The sequence below is a fragment of the Elephas maximus genome, chromosome 24 (genome assembly GCF_024166365.1).
Source record: "Elephas maximus indicus isolate mEleMax1 chromosome 24, mEleMax1 primary haplotype, whole genome shotgun sequence".
Lineage (NCBI taxonomy): Eukaryota > Metazoa > Chordata > Mammalia > Proboscidea > Elephantidae > Elephas > Elephas maximus.
The window spans coordinates 5720869-5747040 of NC_064842.1; the positions used below are offsets into that span (position 1 = coordinate 5720869).

Below are 26172 nucleotides of genomic sequence, written 5' to 3' on the forward strand. Positions count from 1 at the left end.
TTGTTCATAAAAAGGAAGGAAGTACTAAAACATGACCAAAACTTTAAAAACATGACACTACAATAATAGGTATATACAGAAAGCAACGTTCTTTGGTGGTTACTGGGGATGGGAGCAGGAGGGGAATAACTTTCTAGATAGTACACACTTGTTATTTTTGGTGATGGGAAAGGCAATACCCAATATGAGAGAGGTCTTCACCACTGCCCAAGGTAGATGAAGACACTAAGAAGTACATAAGAACAAGGGACAGTTTTGGTAAATGCTATATAACACACAACACTGCAACAACAATAATAACCAAAAATACATGTATGTGGTTAAACAGGTAGACATGTATGCACATATGTGTATATGAGTTTTTGGGGGGTGCACGTACAGGTGTATCTTAGGCATATGTATACAATGTTTATATGTGCTGCGTATATATTCACATATGTAATAAATCACATGGGGGTAAAGTTACAGATAGTTCTTAGACATAACCAAACACCTCACAGCACTGGATTACTGGTTTTGAAGGCTTGGGGCCATAGTCTCAAGGAACACCTCAGTCAATTGGTACAATATAGTTCATAAAGATAATACTCTACACATCATAGTTTGGAGAGTAGTGTCTGGGGTCTTAAAAGCTTACGAGCAGCCATCTAAGATACAACTATTGGTCTCTACTCATCTGGAACAAAAGAGAGTGAAGGAAACCAAAGGCTCAAAGAAGAAACTAGTCCACAGAACTAACAGCCCATATGAACCACAGCCTCTTCTAGCCTGAGACCAGAAGAACTAGATGGTGCCCGGCTATTCCTGCCAACCGTTATGACCAGGGACACAATAGAAGGTCCTGGACAGAAAGGGAGAAAAAAGTAGAGCAAAACTCAAATTCCTAAAAAAGGCCAAACTTACTGGAGGAACCCCTGAGACTATTGCCCTAAGTAAGATACCATTTGAACTTGAAACTGAAGCCATTCCCAATGGTCACCTTTTATCCAAACAGTAGACTGGCTTATAAAAGAAAACATTATCACCCCTGAATACTATGCTCCTTTAAATAATCAACTATATGAGACCTAACAGTCAACATTTACCCTAAAACAAAGATGAAAGGCTAGGGAAGCTAAATTAATGGAAAAAGAACAAAAAGAATGGAAATAATGACAACGTTGACACACTGTGAAAAATGTAACCAATGTCACAGAACAAGTTGGATAAAAATTGTTAAACAGGAACCTAATTTGCTGTGTAAACTTTCACCTAAAACACAATATTAAAAAAAAAAAAAAAAGCTAAGTGAAAGAAGCCAGTCACAAAAGACAACACACTATATGAGTCCATTCATACGGAAACTCAGATTAGGGAAGTCTATACAGACAGAAAGGAGATTGACGCTTGTTTAGGGTTGGGGATGGTCAGGTGGAGAGTGGAGTGATGGGGGGTGATAGCTAAAGTGTGGGGTTTCTTTTTGAGGTGGTAGAAGTATTCTAAAATTGATGATGGTGCACATAATTGTGATTATACTAAAAACCACTGAATTGTACACTCAAATGCATGAATTGTATGGTATATGAACTATATCCTGATAAAGCTCTTAGGGGGGAAAAATGATTATTTGTCGAGTCATAGATAACCTGAGCTTTTTAAGGTACTGGAGATCTACCAAGGAAGAAAAGTAAAAGATCACTCTAGATCCTCATGCTTTTTTAGGTTAACTTCTTTCCTACAGACCTATCCAAAGACAAGTTAACCCTGTTTGACCAAAACTAATGGCCCTAAACCGACTGCTCTAGGTAATGCCATTCTGACCTCCACAGTTCTTGATACAAAGTGCTTCTCCAACTTACAATCAGCCCAATACTTTAGTCTGCTCAGTTACCCTGCAAAGACTGAGCCTCACAAGTACCTGTTTTCAGTGGCCCTGTTCAGGCCCAAGTGAGAAGCCTGGTTTCCTTAGATCAGAACACAAAGGAAACATCCCGTCCTTATGAACACCTCTCACACAAACGCCTTTAGGCACAAACCCTTTTTTTAGATCCATAAACTCTACTGCTACCTTGAAATCCCCAGGATTTTTTCTCCTTTCTTCCAGGGAGCAAATTAATATTCCAGGCCATAGCTGGTCTGCTATGCTGAGGTGTCGGCAACAGACGAAAGGCTGGAGTGGGAGAGACCTCTTGTTTGGCCAATGCTGCAACACAGTTTGAAGTCACGTAGACACAGGATGGGCATGGAAATACGACACACAGCATTTTTAACCCCATTTCAACTTCTCACAATGTGACTTGGCCAAGTCACTAAAACTCTGACCCTTGAGTTCCTCCTCTGAGTAATGAGAGCCTGACATCCAGCGTCCCACTTTTCTCTGTTGGGTGGGGTTTTAAGTTGTTAATGAAGCCATAATAACCAGGTGAACTCTCCACTCTGAATGGCCACTTATTCCAAATGCCACTCCCCGACTTTTGCTTTCATTTTTTTTTTGACATCATTAAGGAGTGAGGGCTCCCCATTCTGCCGTCTTGTTTAAACTGTCTACCTGGAATCTTCATGGTTGTATTTTTTAGACTTCTAAAAAGTGGAAAATATACGTCTCTCACATTGAGCACCTCTGTAACAGAAACATACTCTAAGGAGATCAAATATTAAAACACACACACACACACATTATTGCCAATAAAACGAATAACTATAGTATTTTTTAATGACTAGTTTTTCTCCAGAGGAAGTCTTTAGAAGGCATTTAAAATTACTTAAGTTTGCTCTTCTCCTCTTCTGTGTCTGTCTATATCTGTCTGTCCGTCTGTCCATCCATCTATCTATTTTAATATAAGAACACAACTTCAAATTAATCTGACTGGTAGCAATACAGAAATCTGTGATGAGATTTCAGACATCCACAGAAATGAAACTACACTGACGGCATTTCAATATATTGACAAGAGATGTTAGGAAATGTGAGGAAATATAGAGGAAAAGATTTTCTAAACACAGGCAAAGTATACATAAGCAACACTTCTGTTTCTAAGTATTGAAATACTTACTGATTTCTCTACTGTTCTTTCAACTCTCACTTCTGTTAACTTCGAACAACAACAAAAAACGTATTTCCTGCCTTTATTAGAAAGGCAAAGAGCATCTAAAAAGCTTATTCAACTAAAATAGAATTTACAAAATAGTACAGTTCACTAGCTGCATCGATCAAATCGCAGATCCTATTGTATTTCTGATCTCACTGCTGTGCTCATCATCACCATAACGACATCTTTGTGTCACTTATTGGTATAATGTTTCTGTAGACATTATATCATTTTTTTCACAAACATCATTTTAGAATAGAAAGGATGAGAAAGACTGTTGGCTAATTGCTCCCCTATACATATGGAAATGGGGACCCAAAGTTGAATGGACTTGCCCGATATCACAGAGCTGGGTAGTGGAAAAATTAGAATAGAAGCTAAATCACAATATCTCTCCATACACATAGGAGAAGATCGCTTAGCATTTGTTGAGGTTTACTGAAACCTGTTTCCGTCCTATAATTCTTTCTCCCATTACACTCTGATATCAAAATTTCCTCCATAAAATTTAATGTGCCTGTGAGCCTAGCAGTATCCCTGGGTGGCACAAACAGTTAAGCTCTTGGCTGCTAACAGAAAGGTTGGAAGTTTGAATCCACTCAGACACACCTTGGAAGAAAGGCCTGGAGGTCTAGTTCCAAAAGATCACAGCCATTAAAAACCCTGTGGAGCACAGTTCCAGTCTGACACACGGGGCCGCCGTGAGTTGGAATCAACTCTACCATGATGGGTTGTTTTCTTTTGATGAGATTGATAGAATGCCTATGTTTCTCCCTGCACATTTTAAAATGTGTGCGATTTGTCACTTTTTTTGTTTGTTTTTGGTGGCGTATTAGTCTCCTTCGCCTCATCCTTTTCTTTTAAGACAAAGGAGTAGGTCTTCATTCCTGAATCTAAACTAGCATTAAAAGTACTGCTGTTGGTGACAACTTCTGCTTGGGTTGAAGACCATTTCTCCTTTTTTTATACTGTTGACTCTCTTCCCTTAACCTAAGGTTAGAGATTAGAGACCAGGCCTCCTCACGAAATTTCTGAGGAAATTTCCCTTATTGATGTATTTCTAGAAAAAGCTTGCAAAAGATCCCTAAAGCCATTGACATTGCCAAAAGATAGCAAATTTTATGTGAATTTGGTATGGCTCAGCAAGTCAACCTGATATGCAGATTCTAGCTCACAATATTCCCTGTTTACTATGTGCCAGAGCCTGTGTCTACGTAGCTCTCTGTTGGTCTTCAAAAAACCCTGCAAGGTAAGTTCTAGCTTCAGTCCCATATTTACAAATAAAGAGGCTGAGGCAAATGAATCTTAGAGAGGTTATAGACTTGCTTCAGGTCCATGTAACTTGCTTCAGGTCCAGGTGGTAGTTGAGCCTCCTTACTGTCTCCCACAATAAAAGCTCATGTTGATCTAGTCCTTACTCTAACTCTAGACCACCTGGTACCCCAAGCCTTTATCTTGAAGCATTTTATTGGATTTTTGCAGCAACTATTGATTTGCAAATGCTATTATCATTATCATCATTTTACAGATGAGGAAACCAAAGCTTATGAAGGTGAAGTAACCATTTCTTGAAAGCAAAGTAGGAAGTGCCCTTTGTTGGCATGAAATCACTGAGCTAATCCTCCATGCAGCCTTGATTTAGCATGCAGGCTGGCCTGGCTGGGGAATGCTATGCCGTGCACGTATACCTGAGTCTACTGATCACCTGCAAGAGTAAAACAAAAAATACCTGAGTTCCCAAGGTGAGACCCGCCATGCCCATAAATAAAAATTCTCCAATCCTTTGATCAGTGAATTCTATACCTAAATAAAATAATAACTGCTTTCATAAAATGTCTCTATTTGCCACTGACAGAGAGAGAACTGAACCAATATGTTCTGTGATAGCCTTTAAATAACTAAGGAGAGAGATCAAAATAAAAATAAATCTTGACCAGATTTATAGGTGCACCTTGATTAAAAAAAAAAACAGTTTTTGTTTTTTCCTTCAAATGAACAATACCTGGCGGAAAAAAATGAAAAGGGAATGTTCAGACCAGATATCTGGTAATAGATGAGTTTTCTTGGACATACAGTGTGGTATAAAGATGGCCCATCGTTCGTGATGCTTACTAGCAGGGCATAGCACAGAGAAAGATGAAGGGGAGTTGTCAGGATGCGAGATGTTACAACAACTTGGATTTGAACCAACTATCATTTGCTTAACTGAACTTCACAAAGTTTTGGTATGTTGTGCAATTTTGTTGTTTTCTCCAGAGACACAACCGCTTTTGTTTTGTTTTGCTTCAACTGGTAATGATTTTTTTCTTTTAATTTGAAAGTTAAAATTAAAAAGCATAGTTCATTCAGAAATAATTACAGTGCTGGCTAATGCAAGGGCATAACTTTTAAAAATTCAATGTTAATCAATGCGACACAACTGGAATTATTTACCCATCGGCCAGCGCTTCCCTTTCGTACCTCACATGTACTCAGGTATCTTTCCTAAGTGATAAACCTCAACTGGTAGAGAAGCCAGTCAATGAAGCTAAGAATTACTGTTTTTAAAAGTCTCCTTTTTCTATAAACCACCTTTTTAATGAAAACCTCTTCATCTCCCTCAGGCGGCACTCTATCTAAGAGGCATTTGGCTAGTGAAATAAAAAATACCTGTTAAAGGAAAGAAGGTTCCCATCAAAGCTGCTGAAATCTGATTTCATTTCAGATTCTAGAACTCATGTTTTTTGTTTAAATAGATTTTGCCTGTCAATTTCCAGACCTGCTGTAGCATCAGCCTATATGGACTGCTGTGGTCAAAACAGGGCTTGTAGCAGCAAATTTTATTATGGGCTGGTAATTCAATTGAACAGGTTTACGTTTGAATAGATTGACTACGTCATGGTCTCTGACAAACTGCACGGCACCCATATATTTAAGACAGTATCATTCTCTCCAGGCTTGGAAGGCAAGTCTAAACCCAAGGAGATGGCCAAACGTAATTGTGAATTTGTGTGCAGCGTGTAATGCAATATCTCACAGCATTAAGTACAAAAGAAAAAGAATATTCCGTATTTACTCATATCCATCTCATCCTTTCTATTTGAGGTGGGTGGGCGGCTTAGAGAACTGATATTGTGCCATGAAAGTGGGCACAAGGAAGTGAAAGAAAAATAAATTATTATTTGAGAATATCAGCAACAGTAGCAATTCCCTTGAAAACAGACCCTCTCAACGCTTGATAACAGCAACTAAAGAGGTGTGAATTATAGATAAGCCCTGTCCCATTTACTTCACCAAGAATGTTTAATTAAACACAGTTCCCACTCTTCAGTTACTCTTCCCACCCTCCAGGATTGCTCCTGATGAAAAACCACATTGGGGGAAATTATTTTCTCTACTTCCTCCCTAAACCTGGAAGGGGAAGATAATGACGGGCAGTGGGCAAAGAGTGAGTTAACAGAGTAGTAAAACCAAACTAATCAAAAACATCTATCTACCTGGAAATGGAGTGCCTGCCTCCAGGCACTTTAATTTTTTTTAAATAAAATTCAACTCTAGAACACATCAATTAGAAACGCTCATTGATTTACTACTTTTATAACATTTAAAAAACGATTTGACTTAAAAAAAAGATTCTTCAGCTTTCAACTGTTTGAAACCCTTCATTAAGCTTTTCTGAATGAATGTAAGTTTAGTTTAAATCTCTACAGCTCAAGTGGGTTGCAATATAATTAAGATCAAAATTCGACTGTCAATCACTTATCATTACATTCTGAAATATGTTCATTTGTTAATCTGCTGTCAGGTTTAAGGGCAATGAGTGAGATCGAGTTTTTCACTTCAGAAAAGTAGCCTACGGCCATCTTCCTAATTAAAAGAAAAAGTCTTTGCCATGTGGGTTGGGTTGTTATTGCTGAGCTTTTAATTTTTATGTTTTTCTTTGTCAGAACTGTCCTTTTGGCACTTTCATGTACGTTTTCTCTAGTAAGGGCAACCATATCTGTCTTTTTCATTGCTACATTGCTAGAGACTAGAACAGTACCTGGCACACAGGAAGACCTTAATAAATATTTAGTGAATGGATTCTAAATGTAAAACATGTTCACTGTGAAGAATCCTGACAGTGCCAACGATCATACAGTGAAACGAGAAAGAAGTAGGTCTCATTCTCAGTTTTATCCATCAGAGTAACACTGTTATCTGTCAGTAAGTACTCTTCCTTTCACTTCTCCAGGCATCCACCATCACAGCAGGTATCTACCTTCCACCTCTCTCTTAATCTCTCTCCATATAAACTTAATCATACTACTAGGCAACTTGTTTTCTTATTGTTGTTGTTTGTTTTTTACTTGACAATGTATTTTGGTCATCTTTTCATAAGACTTTAATTATGTATTTGTTTGTTTATAACTGTTTTCCAAAGTAAGAGCAAAGTTGAAGAAGAGAATAAGAACTTGAGAGGGTCTTCTTGTTCCTAGTCAAGTTGGGAGGGAGACACCTGGCTTCTGGTAAGAGGCAGAGTACAGCATGAACTCTGCATACCCAGCTAGAAGCTGGTTCACTCATCTTTCTATAACATTGTTCACAGTGAACATCTTGGAATAAGAACCAACCACAAAAGAACTATGAGATCTAGTAATGCCACACCTAATTAAAGTTCTGCTTTGTCCTTGCTGAACAAACACTTGGGTTTATATGGATTTAGGAGCTAAAAATAGGGGGTCTCCAGTAACAATGAAATGTGCAATTGTACAATCTCACGTGGTAGACCCAAGGAGCAAAGTACATTTCTATGATTTAACAGAAGCTCTATACAATTTTTCTATACAATTTTAATCATTTTAATTGTTAAATATTTAATTTATCTAATTTTCTTTCAAAATTCAATTACTGAATTTTCATTTTCTTACTTTATAAAATTATCGTATTTATTTGAAACCCTGGTGACTTTTCCGTGGAGAAGGAAAAAGTAAAATCTAAATCAGTATTTAAAATACACATGTACAAAAGCACCTACATTAAAGAGATATATTTTTTAAAAAACAACAAATTAACGTTGCAAAAAAAAAAAAAAACAAACAAAAATCTGAATGCTAGGCTTCCTGAAGAAAAGAATAATTTATCTCCAAATCTGAGCTGAATAGACATGTTGAAATTTACAAATATTTCTTGACTTGTGTAGAATAATTGAGTAGCCTCTGGCATCTTACTACCTGGATTCAATTTCTGACTCTACTTCTTATTAACTGTATGTGCTTAAACAATTTGCTTAGCACAGGATACATGTACTAAATTATTTTGTTTTTTGGTTGTTATCCCCCCTCAAGAAGCAGAGAGAAAATAATTTTAATGTCATTGTTGCAAGCTCTTTATAATAGGAAGTAAGCCCAAAAGGTAATACTGGCAAGAAACAAAGAATGCTATAAACCCAAAGATATTAAAAAAAAAAAAGTCTCTGCATGAACCTAGTAATGAGAAGAAAAGCAAAAGACAATGACAGTGACCTCTTGGTTGTCCCTAATTCCTTGCCTCCTGCAAAGGTGAAAAGCCCAGAATTGTAAAGCATACCCGGTGGGCTTAGCTGCACATCAGATACGTCCTACCTTGTCCCTCCCTGTCAATGCCAAGCAGTTAGCCACAAAGTTACAGAAAGCTCAGGTGTAAAGAGAGGGTATCCTGCCATCAGACTCAGGCTACTCACTATTACCCCATCTTTTCCTGCTTTCTCTGAAATTGTTTAGTTCCCTGTGCTCCGCCCCCCCTCCCCGCCCCGACCCCATCCCCACCCTAAAGCATGGGGCCACTGACAAAGTGCCTTACCTTCTTTCAGCATGCCCACTTTTAAACACTTCATGAAGCGGCAAGCCTGGCACGATTTGCGTCTGCGCTTTGTGATTTCACATTCGTTTGTGGCAGGGCAGCTGTATTCTATATTACCTACAACACAGAGTTTGAAGAAAAGATGCTGTTAGATTCAAAAGACCCGGAACATATTCGCATCTCAAAGGCAATACCAACTCATTACTGCCCTCGCTCTAAAAAAGTCACTTGGGATAGGATGGTGAGGAATGCCACAAACCTCCAGAGAAGCTGGATCTTCTGCCCCAACCACTGAAGACACATGGAACAATGGAAAGATACATGATGAAACTCTTCAAAAGATTAGTTCAAAAATGAGCCATTGGAACATTATGTTTATTAGAGCTGTGCACGGTAATAGTTTTCCAGCATCTCAGACCTGAGAGGAAATTTCACTGTAGATTATTTCCATAAAAATACAAACTGAAAACTGGATCTTTGTATCATGGATTCTGGATTTCTCTGGGTTTACTAATGGTCTGCTGCGTTAGGCTCACCGTCTATATGACACAGGACAGTATAAGCCTCACCAGGAAAAATGATCATCAGGCTAATTCGGGGCCCTGTGGCAAGCTCCTGGAGCCCTGGTGGCACAGCGGTTAAGTGTTCAGCTGTTAGTCAAAAGGTCAGCAGTTCAAATCCACAAGCCACTCCTTGGAAACCCTGTGGGGCAGCTGTACTCTAGCCTAAGGATCGCTATGAGTTGGAATTGACTCGATGGCAACGGGTTTGGTTTACTTTTCTTTTTTGTTGGTAAGTGCCTAGAAGGCAGGCATTGAAATGACACAACTCTTGCTACAATGCTTAGACCAGAGCGTGAGAAGACAGCTCTATGCTTGGTAAATGCCTACCGATGGTCATCACCATCATCATGGTGACATGCATTACTTTATCTGCACGATTAATTCCAAGCTCTGAAGCTCCTTGGAAATGTTACAAACAAGAATAAACTACTTTGAAGTTATATTGTTATAGTTTTTTTTTTAATATATATATTAAACTTTACATCATTCATGGTAGTACCTAGACATTTAAAATAATAAGTATGTAACCAGAAGATCCAAACTTTAAATTTTTCAATTAGTGCCAATGGCTACGCATGAGATGCGCTTTGGGGCTGCCTACTGCTTTGCAAAGATGCTGCCTTTAAAATAAACTCTCTTTCCCCTATCAGCTCTGTCACAGGGTGCTTGGAGGCCTTCCGTCACTTCCTAGCCCTTTCCCCTATCAGCTCTGTCACAGGGTGCTTGGAGGCCTTCCGTCACTTCCTAGCCCTTTCCCCTATCAGCTCTGTCACAGGGTGCTTGGAGGTCTTTCGTCACTTCCTAGCCCTTTCCCCTATCGGCTCTGTCACAGGGTGCTTGGAGGCCTTCCGTCACTTCCTAGCCCTTTCCCCTGGAGATTAAGTACATTAGTATCTTAATGAAAATGCGTTCTGTTTATTGCCCTCTTGGGAAGGGGGAGGTCATCACACCAAATGCATAAATTGTCATCAGGGACGGTCCGAGCATAATTGCAATTTTGCTGCTCCATGTTTGCAATACTCAGGGTCCATCCAAGTCCCCTGAAACAGGCGCAGATTCTAGTAATTAGCATAGAGGCTGCCTGGGACCGCAGCATTGATGAAATATTTCAGAGTTAATCACACTTTGTAAACACTGATTTATATTGACTACCTTTCTCCAGACTGATGTCTCCTCATTAAATATCACATTAGTGGATTGCAGGACTGCACAAAGACTCAACTACTCAGCAACTGCTGATTCAACAGGAAGTAATACTTAACCACGTATACCTACTGAGAACTGGTTAGGTAAGCATGGCTTAAAAAAAAAAAGTCTGTAGACGATAACTTGAGATACACCTATCAAAACTGATTAAATTAGAATTCTAGTTCAGGCATTTATAATAATCAGAGAAAATGCTTTTTAACATAAGAGAATATTAACTGCATCGACAGAAAAATATACTATCACCTTTCTCTCAGAGATATTATTGGCTCTGTACTCAGAGAAAACCAGGACAACTCAAAGGAAGCAGGCTGACTAGGTGATGGCGGAGAATAAATGGATTTGAAATCTGAACTTTAGATGAACCACTTTTCAGCGTTGGCTTTTTCTAACCATCAATGAAAATTTATTTTGCGTCATGAGAGTGTTGCTAGTAATTTTCTAGGTGTTAATTAGTATTTTACCACCAGGTTCTTCTACCCTACATGGCTTTTCCTCTACTGATCTAGAAAAGAAACAGAGGCCTTTGCTTTCTTAGCAAGGATGAACAATGACTGGTCAGCAGCCTCAGAAAGAAAAAAAAAGATTTTTCACCAAGCAGCATTTCTTTCCATTTTGGAAAAACCAGTATGAAGTAATACTCTGTTTACCCTCCAGTACTGAGGCATGAACACTAGTCCCACATATTTGGTCCAGTGCTGGAAACTTCTATCTGAATGACCCATCATCAAAAATATATATGTGAAATCATCTTTCTGTTCAAATGTGTCCCTCTTCTCCTCTGAAAATTGTATCCCCATCCTTCATATCAGCACACTTCTGACAAGAACCTAAATTAAGCACATGTGATCTCACACCTGGACTATTGCAGCTATCTCCTAACTGGGCTTTTTGCCTCCGTTCTGCTCCACTCTAATCCATCCTCCATAACCCTATCATATTCCTCGTCCTACGACTGCTTTGATCATGGCTCTATCCTAAATAGGAAAAAAAAAAAAAGATTCCTACGGCCTCCTGAATTAAGTGTAAAATATTGGGCTAGCAAACAGGATGCTCCCACAATCTAACTCTCATCTACTTTTCTAGCAATATTACAATTACTACCTTAAATACATTTTCCAAAATGACTCATTTTCTACTGTGTCCTTCAGACTTCCCTCTGAGCATGAGCTATTCTTGCCCCTCTTTTCTTGAAATTTTTTCCAAGGCTCAACGTTCAACTCAAACGCCATTCTTATCTTTCATGAAAACTTCTCAGACTCTCCCAGGAGAAAATGATTACTTGGTTCTCACATCTCTTCAGGGAGTCTCATCATATACAGTGTTTTGTCATAACTTTTCACATACACATTGTCCATCAGATAGGAAGAATCCAGGGGACAAGGACCATTTCTTATGCAGCAGAGAAATCCCCCACCAAAAAATAGTATGTAAGTACTCATAGCAACCCTACAGAACAGAGCAGAACCACCCCATAGGGTTTCCAAGGAGCCCCTGGTGGATCTGAGCTGCCATCCTTTTGTTTAGCTGCCGTAGCTCTTAACCACTATGCCACCAGGGCTTCCAACAAGTAAAATAATACACTTATAATAACTCAATATATTCTTGATGCCCCAAGGTCATTAGGAACATCAATTGTAGTGCTGTAATCTAGTAATAAGGAGCCATAGTGGCACAGTGGTTAAAGCACTTGGCTGCTAACCAAAAGGTTGGCAGTTGGAACCCACTAGCCACTCTGTGGGAAAAAGATGTGGCAGCCTGCTGCCATAAAGATTCACAGCCTTGGAAACCTTATGGGGCAGTTCTACTCTGTCCTTTTGGGTCGCTGTGAGTCAGAATCCACTTGACGGCAGTGGGTTTGGTTTAATGTAGTAATATTCACAGAGGCAGAGGAACTGAATTATCCCATTAGGAAGCTTGGAAAGCTACTCTACAAGTTTAAAACTTGATGCTATTCCCTGGAGTCACCTTTATACTAAGTAACAGTTTAGCTCAAAAAGTAAAGATTGTCACCCTGGAGTATCCTGTTCTTAAAAAAAAAATCTATGTAAGACCAAATGGACAACAGCTATTTTGAAGTAAAGATGAGAAGGCTGGAGGTCAGGGAGTTTAAGTCAACTGGGAGCGAAACAACTAGAACAGAAATAATGTGAAAGTTGGCACCAAGTGAAGAATATAACCAATGTCAACGATCAGTCTAGAAACTGCCGAATGGGAGTGAGTTTTGCTGTGTATATTTTTACCAAAAATAAAATATTTCTTTAAAAAGTAGAAGGAAAGCTAGTTAATTTTTCAAAACCTTGAAAAGTAGCTTTGACAAAAAAGGAAATGTCTGACAAAAAAGAGAGAGAAATCAAGAGAGAAACTAAAAAAGAAAAAATACAAAGTCTCCTGGGTAGTAAAGAGTGAAAAGAAAAGAAAAAAGCCGTAAGAAGCTTTAAAGGAAATAAAAGTGCACCCTGATATGAACGGGATAAGAATAAAGGGAAAATAAAGTGTGAGGAAGCAGACACATGGCACTAAAAGAGCAGAGCTATTTAATTTTTTACCCCATTATAACCCCTTTACTATTTACAAAGCATGTGCCCTCAGAAGCAGAGTCACAATTGGAGAAAACCTGTGGAGCGATATAATAGGAGCTGAATCTATGAATGACTCTTCCATAGACACTTAAGTAAAGATTTTTAAATTTCTTTGAAAAATAGAAGAGAACTCATCAAATTGCCACATGAGAGTTTTAGATCACATGTTAGGAAGTGCTCTAGGTTCCTTGCTAATCATTACATTCTATAATTCGTCAATGACAAAGAAATATAAAGGCAAGGAAATTTTTAAGAATAGTACCTTAGAATGAACTCTTGAGAAGGGGCTCCATTCTATTCATTGCTAAATCCTCAGAACTTACCAATGAGCCTGGAATTTTGTATCACATGCTGGGTTGGGATAAAGACATGTGGTCCCTGTTCATGAGGTATCCAAAGTCTTATGGAAGAGACAAACCAAACCCATTGCCATCACGTTGATTCCGACTCATGAAAACCCCATGTGTTACGGAGTAGAACTACTCCGCAGGGTTTTCTTGGCTGTAATCTTAACGGAAGCAGATCACCAGGTCTTTCCTCTATGGCATCGTTGGATGGGTTTGTACTGCCACCCTTTAGGTTAGCAGTTGATTGCAAACCATTTTTTGCCACCCAGGGAACCATATGGAGGAGCCAAGACATGTACACAAACAACAATGCAGCTTAGTGAGCACTGTAACACTGGATGCAAAGAAAGCGAGCACCTGCATACACATGCAGAGATCAGGCTTAGGAAAGTCACCAAGTTCTTCACATAGGAGGAAACGTTTGAACTGTGCTGTGAAAAAAGAATGACTACATGAGGGTAAAGGAGTCTTCTCAAAACTACAGGGAACACAACAACAGTGCAAAGATTTCACTGTGAATGCAAGGAAAGTACAGTGACCCTAAGTGTTTTCCCAAATGATACATTTTCAATTTAAGAGTAGAGAAATTGTTGACAATGAACCAGGGATCCTTCAGCCAAAGGTTCTGCTTCAATGAATTTGTCTTGACATATATGAATGATAACCTTGATTTCACCAAGTAACTCTGGTTTATATCTTGAAAAACAAATCAACAGTATTCTAAAGAAGTTATTTGCTGGAGGAAAACCTAATTTCCAAGCCCTCCCATTGAGTTACTTAGCTCCTTGTTGTTGGCTATGATCACCCATCCAACAAAGTCTTTGATCCATGTTAGAGTCTACAGAGATTCTGCCCTTGAAAAACCTTCTCTGGTACTTTTTCTATTCAAGAAGGAAAGCATTTCATCCTAAAAATGTGCTGTCCCAAGCACCTGAGTAACAGTGTTACAGCTCTTTTGGTAATGGTTCAAAGGCATTACTCCCAGAGGACCACAGGATCTCAAAGAGGTACTTGCTTTCCTTCAATTCACTAAAAGTGGAAACTAGAGAAAAATATTTCTAAAAGCAGTTGTGGGCACCCTGGAGCGTTGACACTGGACAGTCACTCTGGAGGATGCAGAAGCTATTGTTCACAGCAGAGGGTTCTCATTGCAGACACGTATTTTTCTTGGATTACAGCTTGCCATTTTCTGGAACACATTTGTTAGATAGCACCAGGGACTGAATTGGGCAGCTACTGATGACACGACTAGAATTTTCCCAGTTTTTTTCAGCAGCTGGGGAAGTCAGATCTGCTGCACAGAGAACAGAATAAACATGGAAGCTTGAGGCTTCTAAACCAGGCTGACAAGAATGATCGAGCAATTTATAATATCTCCTGGCGGCTTTTCAGAAAGTCCTGGGCTCTGATTAGTTATTTCAGAGTCTTTTGTACAATCAGTTTGCAGGCAATATAATTTTCTCACTTACCGCTTAATAGAATCTTGCAGCTAGCTGGCGGATAGAATAACAGGGTGTGTGTAAAACTCCAGCCTAGAGTGCCGGTGAGTAATTTGTACTTTCCTCTCAGTCACTTAATGGACTTTTACAGTTTGGCAGTTAAAGGGCTGAATGATGTAAATTAGCGTGGCATCGCAAAATAAAAATATATGTCAAATCTTTACTCCCGACTCATATCGTTCCCACATGGTAACGATGCATTTGGATTCATGTAGTTCTGAGAGTTGCCCTCTTTTTCATACATACAGACATCATAATTGTAAAGCCCATTTGAAGGCATCTGTATATTTCCCCCAATTGTTTTAATTTTATTAACACAACCAAATAGCTTGAGATGACCCACAGGGCATTCCAAGTGAGGTTTATCCAATGGTTTTTCAACATTAAGTGATTTAAAAATCATGGCATTTGCCTCAATACACAATTACAGAGCATTAAAAACATGCAGGCAATAATCTGAAGTATTTTGTTTTAAATATCCTAAGACATAAAAAAAAAAGAAAGAGGGAAAGAAAGAAAGCCATCACTGAATTAGCAGACTTTGTGTTCTGTACTGTGTAGTAGTAAAGGTTTATCCATTTTTACAGAGACAACTTCCCTCTCACGCCTCTTCTTTCTTTTACATATGCTCCATTTTTTCTAGCTACTTTCTGTTCATTTCATCTCAGATGGAAAATAATACTTATCTATAGCTGGAATAAGAAGCCCTGGTGGTGCAGTGGTTAAAGCAATTGAAAGGTCAGCAGTTTGAGACCACCAGCCACTCCATGAGAGAAGGGTGTAGCAGTCGGCTTCTGCAAAATTCACAGCCTTAGAAACCCTAGGGAGCAGTTCTACTCTGTCCTATAGGGTCACTAGTTAAGTAGGAATCAACTCAATGGCAATGGGCTTGGTTTTTTTTTTTTTTTTAACAGCTGGAATTATATAATATAGAATAATTTATTACGTATCTGTAGCCAAAAAAAAGGCATAATGATATCAATGTACCCATAAGTTAAGGGGGCTACTTTTTTCAAAGAATATATTCAAAATTAGATTAAAAAATGTTACCTAGGAAAACCGTAACTGTTCCCAAGAGATTATACCAAACACTTTTTGATGCTTCTTTTAGAATTTCCACTACAGTCACTTTACAAATCTGACTCATGGCGACCCCACGTGCGTCAGAGTAGAACTGTGCTCAATAGGGTTTTCAATGGCTATTTTTCAGAAGTAGATCACAAGGACTTTTTTTCTGAGGTGCCTCCAGGTAGACTTGAACCTTCAACCTTTTAGTTAGCAGCAAGTGTGTTAACCATTTGCACTACTCAGGGACTCCATAAAAAGGGAATGGGTAGGGGTCATATTACACCTCATTTTCACTCAAAGCAGCTTGTCCTCTTCATCACAAGATGTGACATCAAGTGATCTCTGTCCTTTCATGAATTTAAATGTGTCTTCAGAGGTCACAGATCTGAAGGTACCACCACTGAAGGTGTTTAGAGGCCCTAAAAGATGTTCAAAAACATGACAAGGAATGCAAGTGGTAGACTCCTGAAGGGTTGTAACCACTTCCAAAGTTTAGGCTGTGGTACCCTGAGGTGAGGAGAGGAGCGTCATATAAGTAGTCAATCTCCACCTGTGAAGTTTAGGCTGTGGTACACTGAGGTGAGGAGAGGAGGGTCACATAAGTAGTCAGTCTGTACCTCTGAACTTTAGGCTGTGGTACACTGAGGAGTGAAGAGAGGATCATGACACTAATAGTCAGTCTCCACCTCCGAAGTTCAGGCTGTGTGGTACATTGAGCAGTGAGGAGAGAAAAATCCGAAAAAACCCATTGCCATCGAGTCGATTCCGACTCATAGCGACCCTACAGGACAGAGTAGAACTGCCCCATATGGTTTCCAAGGACTGCCTGGTAGTTTTGAACCACCAACCTTTTTAGTTAGCAGCCAAACTCTTAACCACTATGCCACCAGGGTTTCCATAGTGAGGAGAGAAGCAGCCCCTTAATGGTCAGTCTCCGCTCTGAAATCTAGGTTGTGGTACACTGGGTGAGGAGAGGAGCTTCACATAAGTAGTCAGTCTCCACTCTGAAGTTCAGGCTGTGGTACACTGAGGTGTGAGGAGAGGAGCGTCACATTAATAGTCAATCTTCACTCTGAAGTTTAGGCTGTGGTACACTGAGGTGAGGGGAGGAGCGTAACATTAATAGTTGATCTCCACTCTGAACTTCAAGCTGTGGTACACTGAGGTGAGGAGAGAAGCCTCACATAAGTAGTCAGTCTCCACTCTGAAGTTCAGGCTGTGGTACACTGAGGTGAGGAGAGAAGCCTCACATAAGTAGTCAGTCTCCACTCTGAAGTTCAGGCTGTGGTACACTGAGGTGTGAGGAGAGGAGCATCACATTAATAGTCAATCTCCACTCTGAACTTCAGGCTGTGGTACACTGAGGTGAGGAGAGGAGCATCACATTAATAGCCAGTCTCTACCCTGAAGTTTAGGTTGTGGTACACTGAGGTGAGGGCAGAAGCATCACATTAATAGTCAGTCTCCACTCTGAAGTTTAGGCTGTGGTACACTGAGGTGAGGGGAGGAGCATCACATTAATAGTCAGTCTCCACCTCTGAAGTTTAGGTTGTGGTACACTGAGGTGAGAAGAGACGTCACATTAATAGTCTCCACCCTGAAGTTTAGACTGTGGTACAGTGAGGTGAGGAGAGTAGCTTCATATTAATAGTCAATCTCCACCTCTGAAGTTTAGGCTGTGGTGCCCTGAGGTGAGGGGAGGAGCGTCACATTAATAGTCTCCACCCTGAAGTTTAGGCTGTGGTACACTGAGGTGAGGAGAGGAGCGTCACATTAATAGTCAATCTCCACTCTGAAGTTTAGGCCGTGGTACACTGAGGTGAGGGGAGGAGCATCATATTAATAGTCCATCTCCACCTCTGAAGTTTAGGCTGTGGTACACTGAGGTGAGGGGAAGAGCGTCATATTAATAGTCTCCACTCTGAAGTTTAGGTTGTGGTACACTGAGGTAAGGAGAGGAGCGTCACATTAATAGTCAATCTCCACTCTGAAGTTTAGGCTGTGGTACACTGAGGTGAGGGGAGGAGCGTCACATTAATAGTCAATCTCCACTCTGAAGTTTAGGCTGTGGTACACTGAGGTGAGGGGAAGAGCGTCATATTAATAGTCTCCACTCTGAAGTTTAGGTTGTGGTACACTGAGGTAAGGAGAGGAGCGTCACATTAATAGTCAATCTCCACTCTGAAGTTTAGGCTGTGGTACACTGAGTTGAGACAGGAGCGTCAGATTAATAGTCAGTCTCCACTCTGAAGTTTAGGCTGTAGTGTAGTACACTGCGGTGGGGAAGGAGCAGCACACTAAGTTCATATAGTCAATCTGGCTCTTATCAAAGCAAAGTCTCATGTTCTAGGTCCTTGTGCTGTCCTACCACCACATAAAGAATGAGATTGGAGACAGAAGGTATAGAAAAGGTCTTTCTTACTGGATTCTTCAAAACTTTCTAGGATTAAATTCTGATAATCACAGACTTAGCATGTAAGAGCTGTAACAATATGTTGGTATAATTGCAGCATTTTCACATTAAATCTCAGGCACAGGCCCAAATGTAACAGATGATGCTTTGCCATTAAGAAAAAAAAGGGTCAGAAAGGAATCCTCAAGCAGGCAAGCTAGTAAACCCTGAGGAATGTCTAGTGACTACAGACCACACTCTTGGGTTTCCGAACTGTGTTTGGGAGAAACACCAAAGAAGCTACAGCTGGTACCAGCTTCAATCACTTCCCCGTACAATATACCTAATAGAAACAAACAAACAAAAGCTGTGGCCATTAATTCGATTTGGACTCACGGCGGCCCTACAGGACAGAGTAGAACTGCCCCATTGGGTTTCTAAGGAGAGGCTGGTGGATTTGAACTGCCGATCTTTTGGTTAGCAGCCAAACACTTAGCCACTGAGCCACTAGGTCTCCAATACTATAATTAATAATAACATTATATTTACCTGCTGTATTCAGTAGAAAATTACTTAGCAGGGGAAAAATACAGTGAAATGGGAAGGGGTTATTTAATTTTATTTTTTCCAGCTGAAAACAAAACTCCTTGCCTCAGTTTTCCCCAAAATTGTAAAATAGCCATTTCTATTTTTTTAACTCCACAATTATTGAGCATTTACTAGGCATTGTGTGTGTTCATCTCAAAGAAAAATGGCAAAGACTCTTGTATGCCCATTGTATGTCCAACCTTAGCATAATGTTGTTGTTGTGTGCCTTCGAATCCTTGCATATAGTTGAAGAAAATATCTGAGAATGAATGAGGGAGGAACAGGAGGAAAAGAGAGGGAGAAGGAAAATGGAAGACTCAGCTCCAAATTCCAGCTCTGCCATTAATTAGTTGTGTGAACTTGAACTAGTTATTTTACCTTTAATACACTTAGTTACCTAATCTGAAAAGAATAATCATACTTGTCCTACAACACTGTAAGAATTACATGAGTTAAAGGCATAAAATCATAAATAGTTTGTGGTATAAACTTTCACAAAAACACAATAAAATATTTTTTTAAATCATTTATAGTTTTGGTTCCGCCTCTGAGGAGAGAGGATAGACATTTGAAGATTCTATTGATTATTATATAGCTTGCTTCTACAACCCGAAGTCTGCAGTATGGGTTATTATAAAAACAAGCTTCCTCAGATGTATGCCAAGAAGTGAAAACAAATACGCCATTCACTCAGAGAACGGCTAAGATCTCCAGAGTACATAGCTATATTTTACAGAAACTGAGGAAGGAAGAAACATATTAACTCAAGGAGTCATTTTTCTAAGCACCAAACTATCTAAAGAAGTGAAATACTGAAACACCATCCACACGTCTCTGAACACTTGGGGTCACTACGCTGGAAGTCATAAATGACCATCACTGGGCATAATCTGATTCTAACTGAGAGTAGAGGATTTGAAATGCTCTTTGAAAATCACACCTCAGTTTTATCTCTTGCCACAGTTCCAGGTCAACTTCTACCTCTGTCTCAAACCCATCCCATTATCTGACACTCCCACTGAAATTAACTGAAGTCCCTAGAAAGCAGGGTTCTCTCCCCTGCTGGGCGGCTGCATATGCTACCTCATCATCTCCTCAGAGAAGTTCTTCCAGGCTGCATACAACTGAGCGAGGGGCCTTTCTGGGTGTAACCAGTTCCTTTCATGTTTATCTTTCACCCAGGTCCTTCTCTTAGCGCTTAACATACTTTATTAAATGTGCCTATTTACCTACCCACCTCCTGTCCCCTGTATGTTCCTCGAGGTGAGGGACCCTCCGAATCTCCTATAGCCAACAGTGTCTAGTCAAGTGAGTGACTCATGGGAAGCATTTATCATTTATCAATTTGATTTTTGGTTACCCCTGTTCTTCATTCCCCAATTTTAACGTCTAGCCCCAAATTATTTGTTAAAAAATAAGTATAGTTAACTAGACAGAAAAAAAAAAAAAAAAAGCTGATAGCAATCCACCAACAATATATCAGATGGCAGAAAGTAACACAGAATTATAGGATATTAGATTTCAAAGACTCAAAGGGAGTCCTAGGGTGGTGCTAGCAATGCTAATCGAAGGGTTAGTGGTTCAAGTTCGCCCAGAGGCACCTCGGGAGAAAGGCCCAGTGATCTACTTCTGAAAAATCAACCATTGAAAGTTCTATGGAGCACAGTTCTATTCTGACACATATGGGGTCACCATGAGTCAGAATCGACTTGATGACTGGTTACTGCTTTTTATTTGCAGAAATCAGACTGAAGCTAAGATATCCTGACATCCAGCCCAATGCTCTTTAAAATGTACCCATTAAAACTTAGGCATCAGTACCTTAGAGCCTAGTAATAATAGCAAACGCTAAGACTGCCGGGCACTATTCTAAGATATACACACACCCCCATTTTGCAGACGAGGGAATTAAAGTACAAAGAGAATAAGTAACTTATCCAGAATCACAGTTAATGTATACCAGAGCCTGGATTTGAACCCAGGAAGCCTGGATTCACAGCCTGTGCTCCTGACTACACACCATGCTGCCTAACTCTAATCTTTTAAAGGTAGTTAGCTGAATGTTGTTTAGAATAGAAATTTAAAAAAAAAAGGAAAATCCTACTTCTGCAAGGGTGCTTCGTGTCGCTGCTGTTGTGGCTATTGTTGTTGGTTGGAAAGGGCATTTTGATGCCTGACATAGAAGCATGGGGGTGACAGGATAAGGTCGAACCTTGGCATTGTCTTTTGCTGTTGTCAGGCTTCTGGCACAAGGGCAGCTGTGGGATAGGATAGGGTTGCTTTCAGAGAACGGAATCTCTCAACACCTCAAAAAAGAAATCCCTCAACTTGTCTCTGTACCACTGTCACTGATGGCCAGCTTAATTCCACAGAAACAAAACAGACCACGTCACCAAAGCAACAGGTGTCACGTTGTACACAATGCATTTTAACAATCCCAAAATAATACTATTGTTCATGACAGAAAAAAAAAAAGGGGATTGAAAATCAAGAAGTTGTTTTCTGAAATGCATTTAAAAAGAAATAATAAGTGTCTAATAAAAAAAATACTTATTAATGAAAATGATGGGGACTATAAATAACTCACCCAGTGTGTGCAGAAATTCAGTGTTTTCAGCTTTGATGTGGTAATGAACGCATACCCTATGTGATGTGTACAGCCACTTCATCTTAGGTTTTAAGCGCCTATAGCGTGGGGATCATGTCACAGTCAGCCCCACAAGACAGCTCAAAGGTGACTACTGCCACAGGAAAGAGGGTATCTCTGAGCTAGCTCTAGCCCCTATATTCACTGTGTTCAGTACCCAACAACAACTTTTACATGTTCCTTCTCTCCCTACAAAGTTTACACCACTTTGATAAGTTTACCTATTTCTCTTTTAAAACATAATCCAAATAATCCAGTGCCGTTTAAAAAAAAGCTTTGTTAACAAAATACTCCCAAAGTAAGAAATACTAATTAATTACATCTAATTCTCTGTCTTTAGATAGAAAAAGTTTCAAAGTGTCCAGTCCCCAGTGACAGCGAGAGACTGGCTCAGTAAGTCCACGTGACAAGTGTGGAGGCGTTTGGATCATACCCTACATGACAAAAGGAGCTGACTCCTAAAAGGGTATTCAGCTTCACACCAGTCTCGAGATTTTCCTTGTACTTAGAAGAAGTAAAAGCAAGTGTATCTTTTCCTAGTATTGTCCATAACCGCGTCTACTACTGAATGCTACCCATGTAGTCAGAAAATGCGTATTGGTGTCAGGTTCTTCCTTTAAGATTGAGCTCACGTATTTAACAAACATGTACACCCTCTAAAGTTAGTTCCAATCCGGGGAACGTGACACAGCTGATAATAATTGATATGCATTTAAACTGTTGTTGTCAGCTGTTGTCAAGTCAGGCCACAAACTCATGGGGACCTTTTGCACAATGAGATCAGACTGCTGTGATCCACAGGGTGTTTACTGGCTTGTTTTCACAAGTAGATTGCCAGGCCCTTCTTCCTAGTCTTTCTTAGTCTGAAAATTCTGCTAAAACCTGCTCAGTATCAAAGCAACATGCAAACTCCATTGGCAGACAGGTAGTGGCTGTGCTTGAGGTGCATTTGATGAGAACTGACCTGGGTATCCTGCACAGAAGGTGAGAATTCTACCATTGAACCACAACTGCCCTCATTAAAACTGCAGGAGGCAGTATACCATAGCACTTGTGAGCTAAGATGCTGGAGTCAATTCTGGCTCAAATCCTAGGTCTATCATTTTCTGTGTAACCTTGGGAAGTTTTTTTTTTTTAATTTGAAAGTACTTTCTTCGTGTATAAAATGGGGGTGTGTAATAACCTCTACCGCATGGAGCTACTGCGGAAATTAAATGACGTAATGTATTGAACACGCTCAGGAGAATGTGTGCTTCAGAATGAGCACTGATTAACAATAATTACAATACCGTAACTGTACTCAGGGAAGAGCTTTAGGAAGCAGCGGAGAGAGTTAAGGGGACTCCGGGGGTTGCCGGGGTGCTGGTTTTCAGGACACGAAATACTAGCCAGAGAATCTCTTCTGGCCTTGTTCTAGCAGTTCAAAAGGCAGAGGCCTGGTGTCTAAATCAAAAGGCACACTGAGAAGGACAACAAACAGACCAGCCAAAAAACCGCCACATGGACCTACTCAGAAGAGAAGGTTGTCCATTCAAAAAGGAGTAAGCGCCCCTGGGTCAGGGAAGTCAGACAGGACTGCCAGCTGGCAGGGGGAGTCAAACAGGAAGACCCCGGGAAAACAACAAATGCTCCTAACTTGTAAAGTTTATGTCTGGAGATTTTCCTCTCTGAAATGAAATCTGTACACCTGAACCGTCTGCTATGACAAGGGTTGCAGAAGGTGCCTGCCATCCCTCAGGAAGGGGGACAGAGAAGGAAAGTAGAGCTGAAATCTTAGCTGGGGAGAGTGGAGGAATCCTGTCTGATGGCTGACCAGGGCAGGCAGGGCAGAGGGACGGTCGTCTTACTCCTTTACAGGAGCAGGGGTTGGCAAACTTGCTCTTAAAAGGCCAGAGAGTGAATACTTTTGGCTTTGCTGGTCACTCAGTCTCTGTTGTGACTCCTCACCTCGTGACTATGGCAAAAGAGCAGCCACAGACAATACACGGGAGGTGTGGCTGAGTCCCAATAAAACTTTCTTTAGCAAAACAGTCTGAGGTGTGATTTGGCCCCCTGGGCTCTGGTCTAACTAAACTCTATGGACAAAAGCCTGCAATGATAAAAATGCTTTATATTTTACTAACCGTTCTTTTCTTTCTTGCTCACAACGCTTTAAGGTGGCTTTCCACAAGTACAGAAATTAAAAAAAAAAAAAAAAAATTGTGAACTGACAATATCTGAGATGAGCAAGTGCAGTAAGGAGTCAAACAGCTTCTGTTTTATGTGTCTACAACATTGTTTTCCATATAAAATATAGTCTGAAGACTCTGAGGGACAGTGAGGGCGTTCCAGAAGCAATGCGATGTTCCAGTGAGCAATGAAGATGCTTTGGAAAAAACAGAAAGTGCCATCAGGACAAAACAGTGGGCTAGATTAATTCCTTTGAAGATTTTTTTACTTAGCTCTGAGCTTCCTCAAATGGAAACTATGTAAATAATCTTGTTGTTGTTGGGTGCCCAGCAGTGGATTCCAATTTATAACAACCCCATGTGACACAGCAGAACTGCCCCATAGGGTTTTCTAGGTTGTGACCTTTATAAGGGAGCCCTGGTGGTGCAGTGGTTAAGACAGTGGCTGCTAACCAGAAGGTCAACAGTTCAAATCCACCAGCTGCTCCTGGGAAACCCTATGGGGCAGTTCTACCCTGTCCTATAGGGTTGCAATGAGTTGGAATCAAGGGCAATTTTTTTTTTTAATCTTTATAAGAGTAGATCACCAAGTCTTTTCTCTCATGGTGCCGCTGGTGGGTTAGAACCTCGGACCTTCCAGTTAGCAGCTGAGAGCTTAAAGGTGTCAGAATGGAGATCTGGGCTATGCTTTCAGATTCATTCTAAAAGTGCAGTCAGATCTGAAACTTTAAATTCTAAATTAATCAAGAGTACTAAATGCTCTTTCAGTATTACTCAAGGATGCCTTAAGTAAGTGTATACAAAGAGAGATTTCATGAAGCTTGACCAAAACAAAAATAAAACTAGATCTAATCCCAAAGAATATAAAGACTTTTTTTTTTTTTTTTTAAATACAGATCCATCCATATAACTATGGTTTATCTTTTTCTCTCCTGACTAGTGCTTATCAAAAAAGAAAAAGAAAGGACTGGATTCTAAGATGTCCTCCCTTGCCATCACAAAGCATGTGGACAATCATCTTTACACCAAAACAGGAGCAGAAATAAGTCTCTTTCTTCCTGAAACCAAGAAGAATTAAAGAGGTTGGGGACAAGATCTCAGTGGTGGCCTGGAGGTACATTTCTAGGACCCGTCTAAAACAGACAATCAGAAGCTGAGTAGAGAAATGAGCGTCCACAGATAAAAATCCAGGAACGAAGGCAGAAACCTAACATGGTGGGGCCGGAAAGCTGAACACTCTGGCTTCATATTTAGGGAATTTCTGAAAAAGAACTATAAAAAGGCAGGTGTTCTTAAGACTTCCTTCTATCTCTTTTATAAAAACCTTTAATGTCTAATTATAACTTTTCGATTATTCTTAATTCCTGGTTTTTATTTTATTTAAACAACTTAAAAAAATTTTTTTACCCGTGGACTAAAATTTCTCAAGCAAAATTCAGTCTTGAATTATTTAAAGGCTTTAAAGGCTTTTAAATATACAGGAAGAACACAGGCTCTGGGGTAAGGCTGCCTGGGTGCCAACTGCTGTCTGAGTACCTGTGACTCAAGTTCCACAGTCACTCAATGGGATAATAATAATACTAGTACCTACTGCACTGGGATGACAAAATCATTTAATAAGACAGTTAACACAAAGCACTTAGAACAATGTGTGGCACATTTTAAAATTATATCATTATTATAAATTAACAAACTATGGTATAAAAAATATAAAAGCAGGAAACCCTAGTGGCATAGTGGTTAAGTGCTATGGCTGCTAACCAAAGGGTCGGCAGTTTGAATCCACCAGGCACTCCGTGGAAACTCTATGGGGCAGTTCTACTCTGTCCTATAGGGTTGCTATGAGTCAGAATTGACTCGACAGCACTGGATCTGGGTGGTATAAAAGCATTACACTGAACCCAGGAGGTTGAAAACAACTACTTACAGTGTCCACAAATTTAACTCTTTATGGATAAACCTAAGGAGGCAAAAGAATAGAACTTCAAATTTGGTGGCTATCTGAAACCCTTCACAAATATTTCAACTTCCTTTCTTTAAAGCGTGAACTTAATTTATTTTTCAATATAAACACTAGTCCAAAACCAAATAGCTTACCCAAAATCTTTACCTAATTTTGCTTTTTCATGGAACAGTGAAGACTGTATTAGTGAACTCCAAATGACTTCAGGCTTTATATGGTTGAGATCCCATTGTCAGCAGCTTCAAAAAGAAGCAAATTAATATACTGTGTATACTTCATAGC

At 39.9% G+C, this 26172-nt stretch overlaps 1 protein-coding gene across 17 annotated transcripts in view; it reads right to left on the reverse strand.

Annotated features, from left to right (window-relative positions):
* ESRRG (estrogen related receptor gamma) overlaps positions 1-26172 on the reverse strand; it is a 724179-nt gene that overhangs the window by 162418 nt on the left and 535589 nt on the right. For all 17 annotated transcript variants that reach the window (XM_049868242.1, XM_049868248.1, XM_049868244.1 and 14 more), the window contains one exon: positions 8868-8984. In XM_049868242.1, the coding sequence (XP_049724199.1) occupies positions 8868-8984 (117 nt within the window). The remainder of the gene's footprint in view (positions 1-8867; positions 8985-26172) is intronic.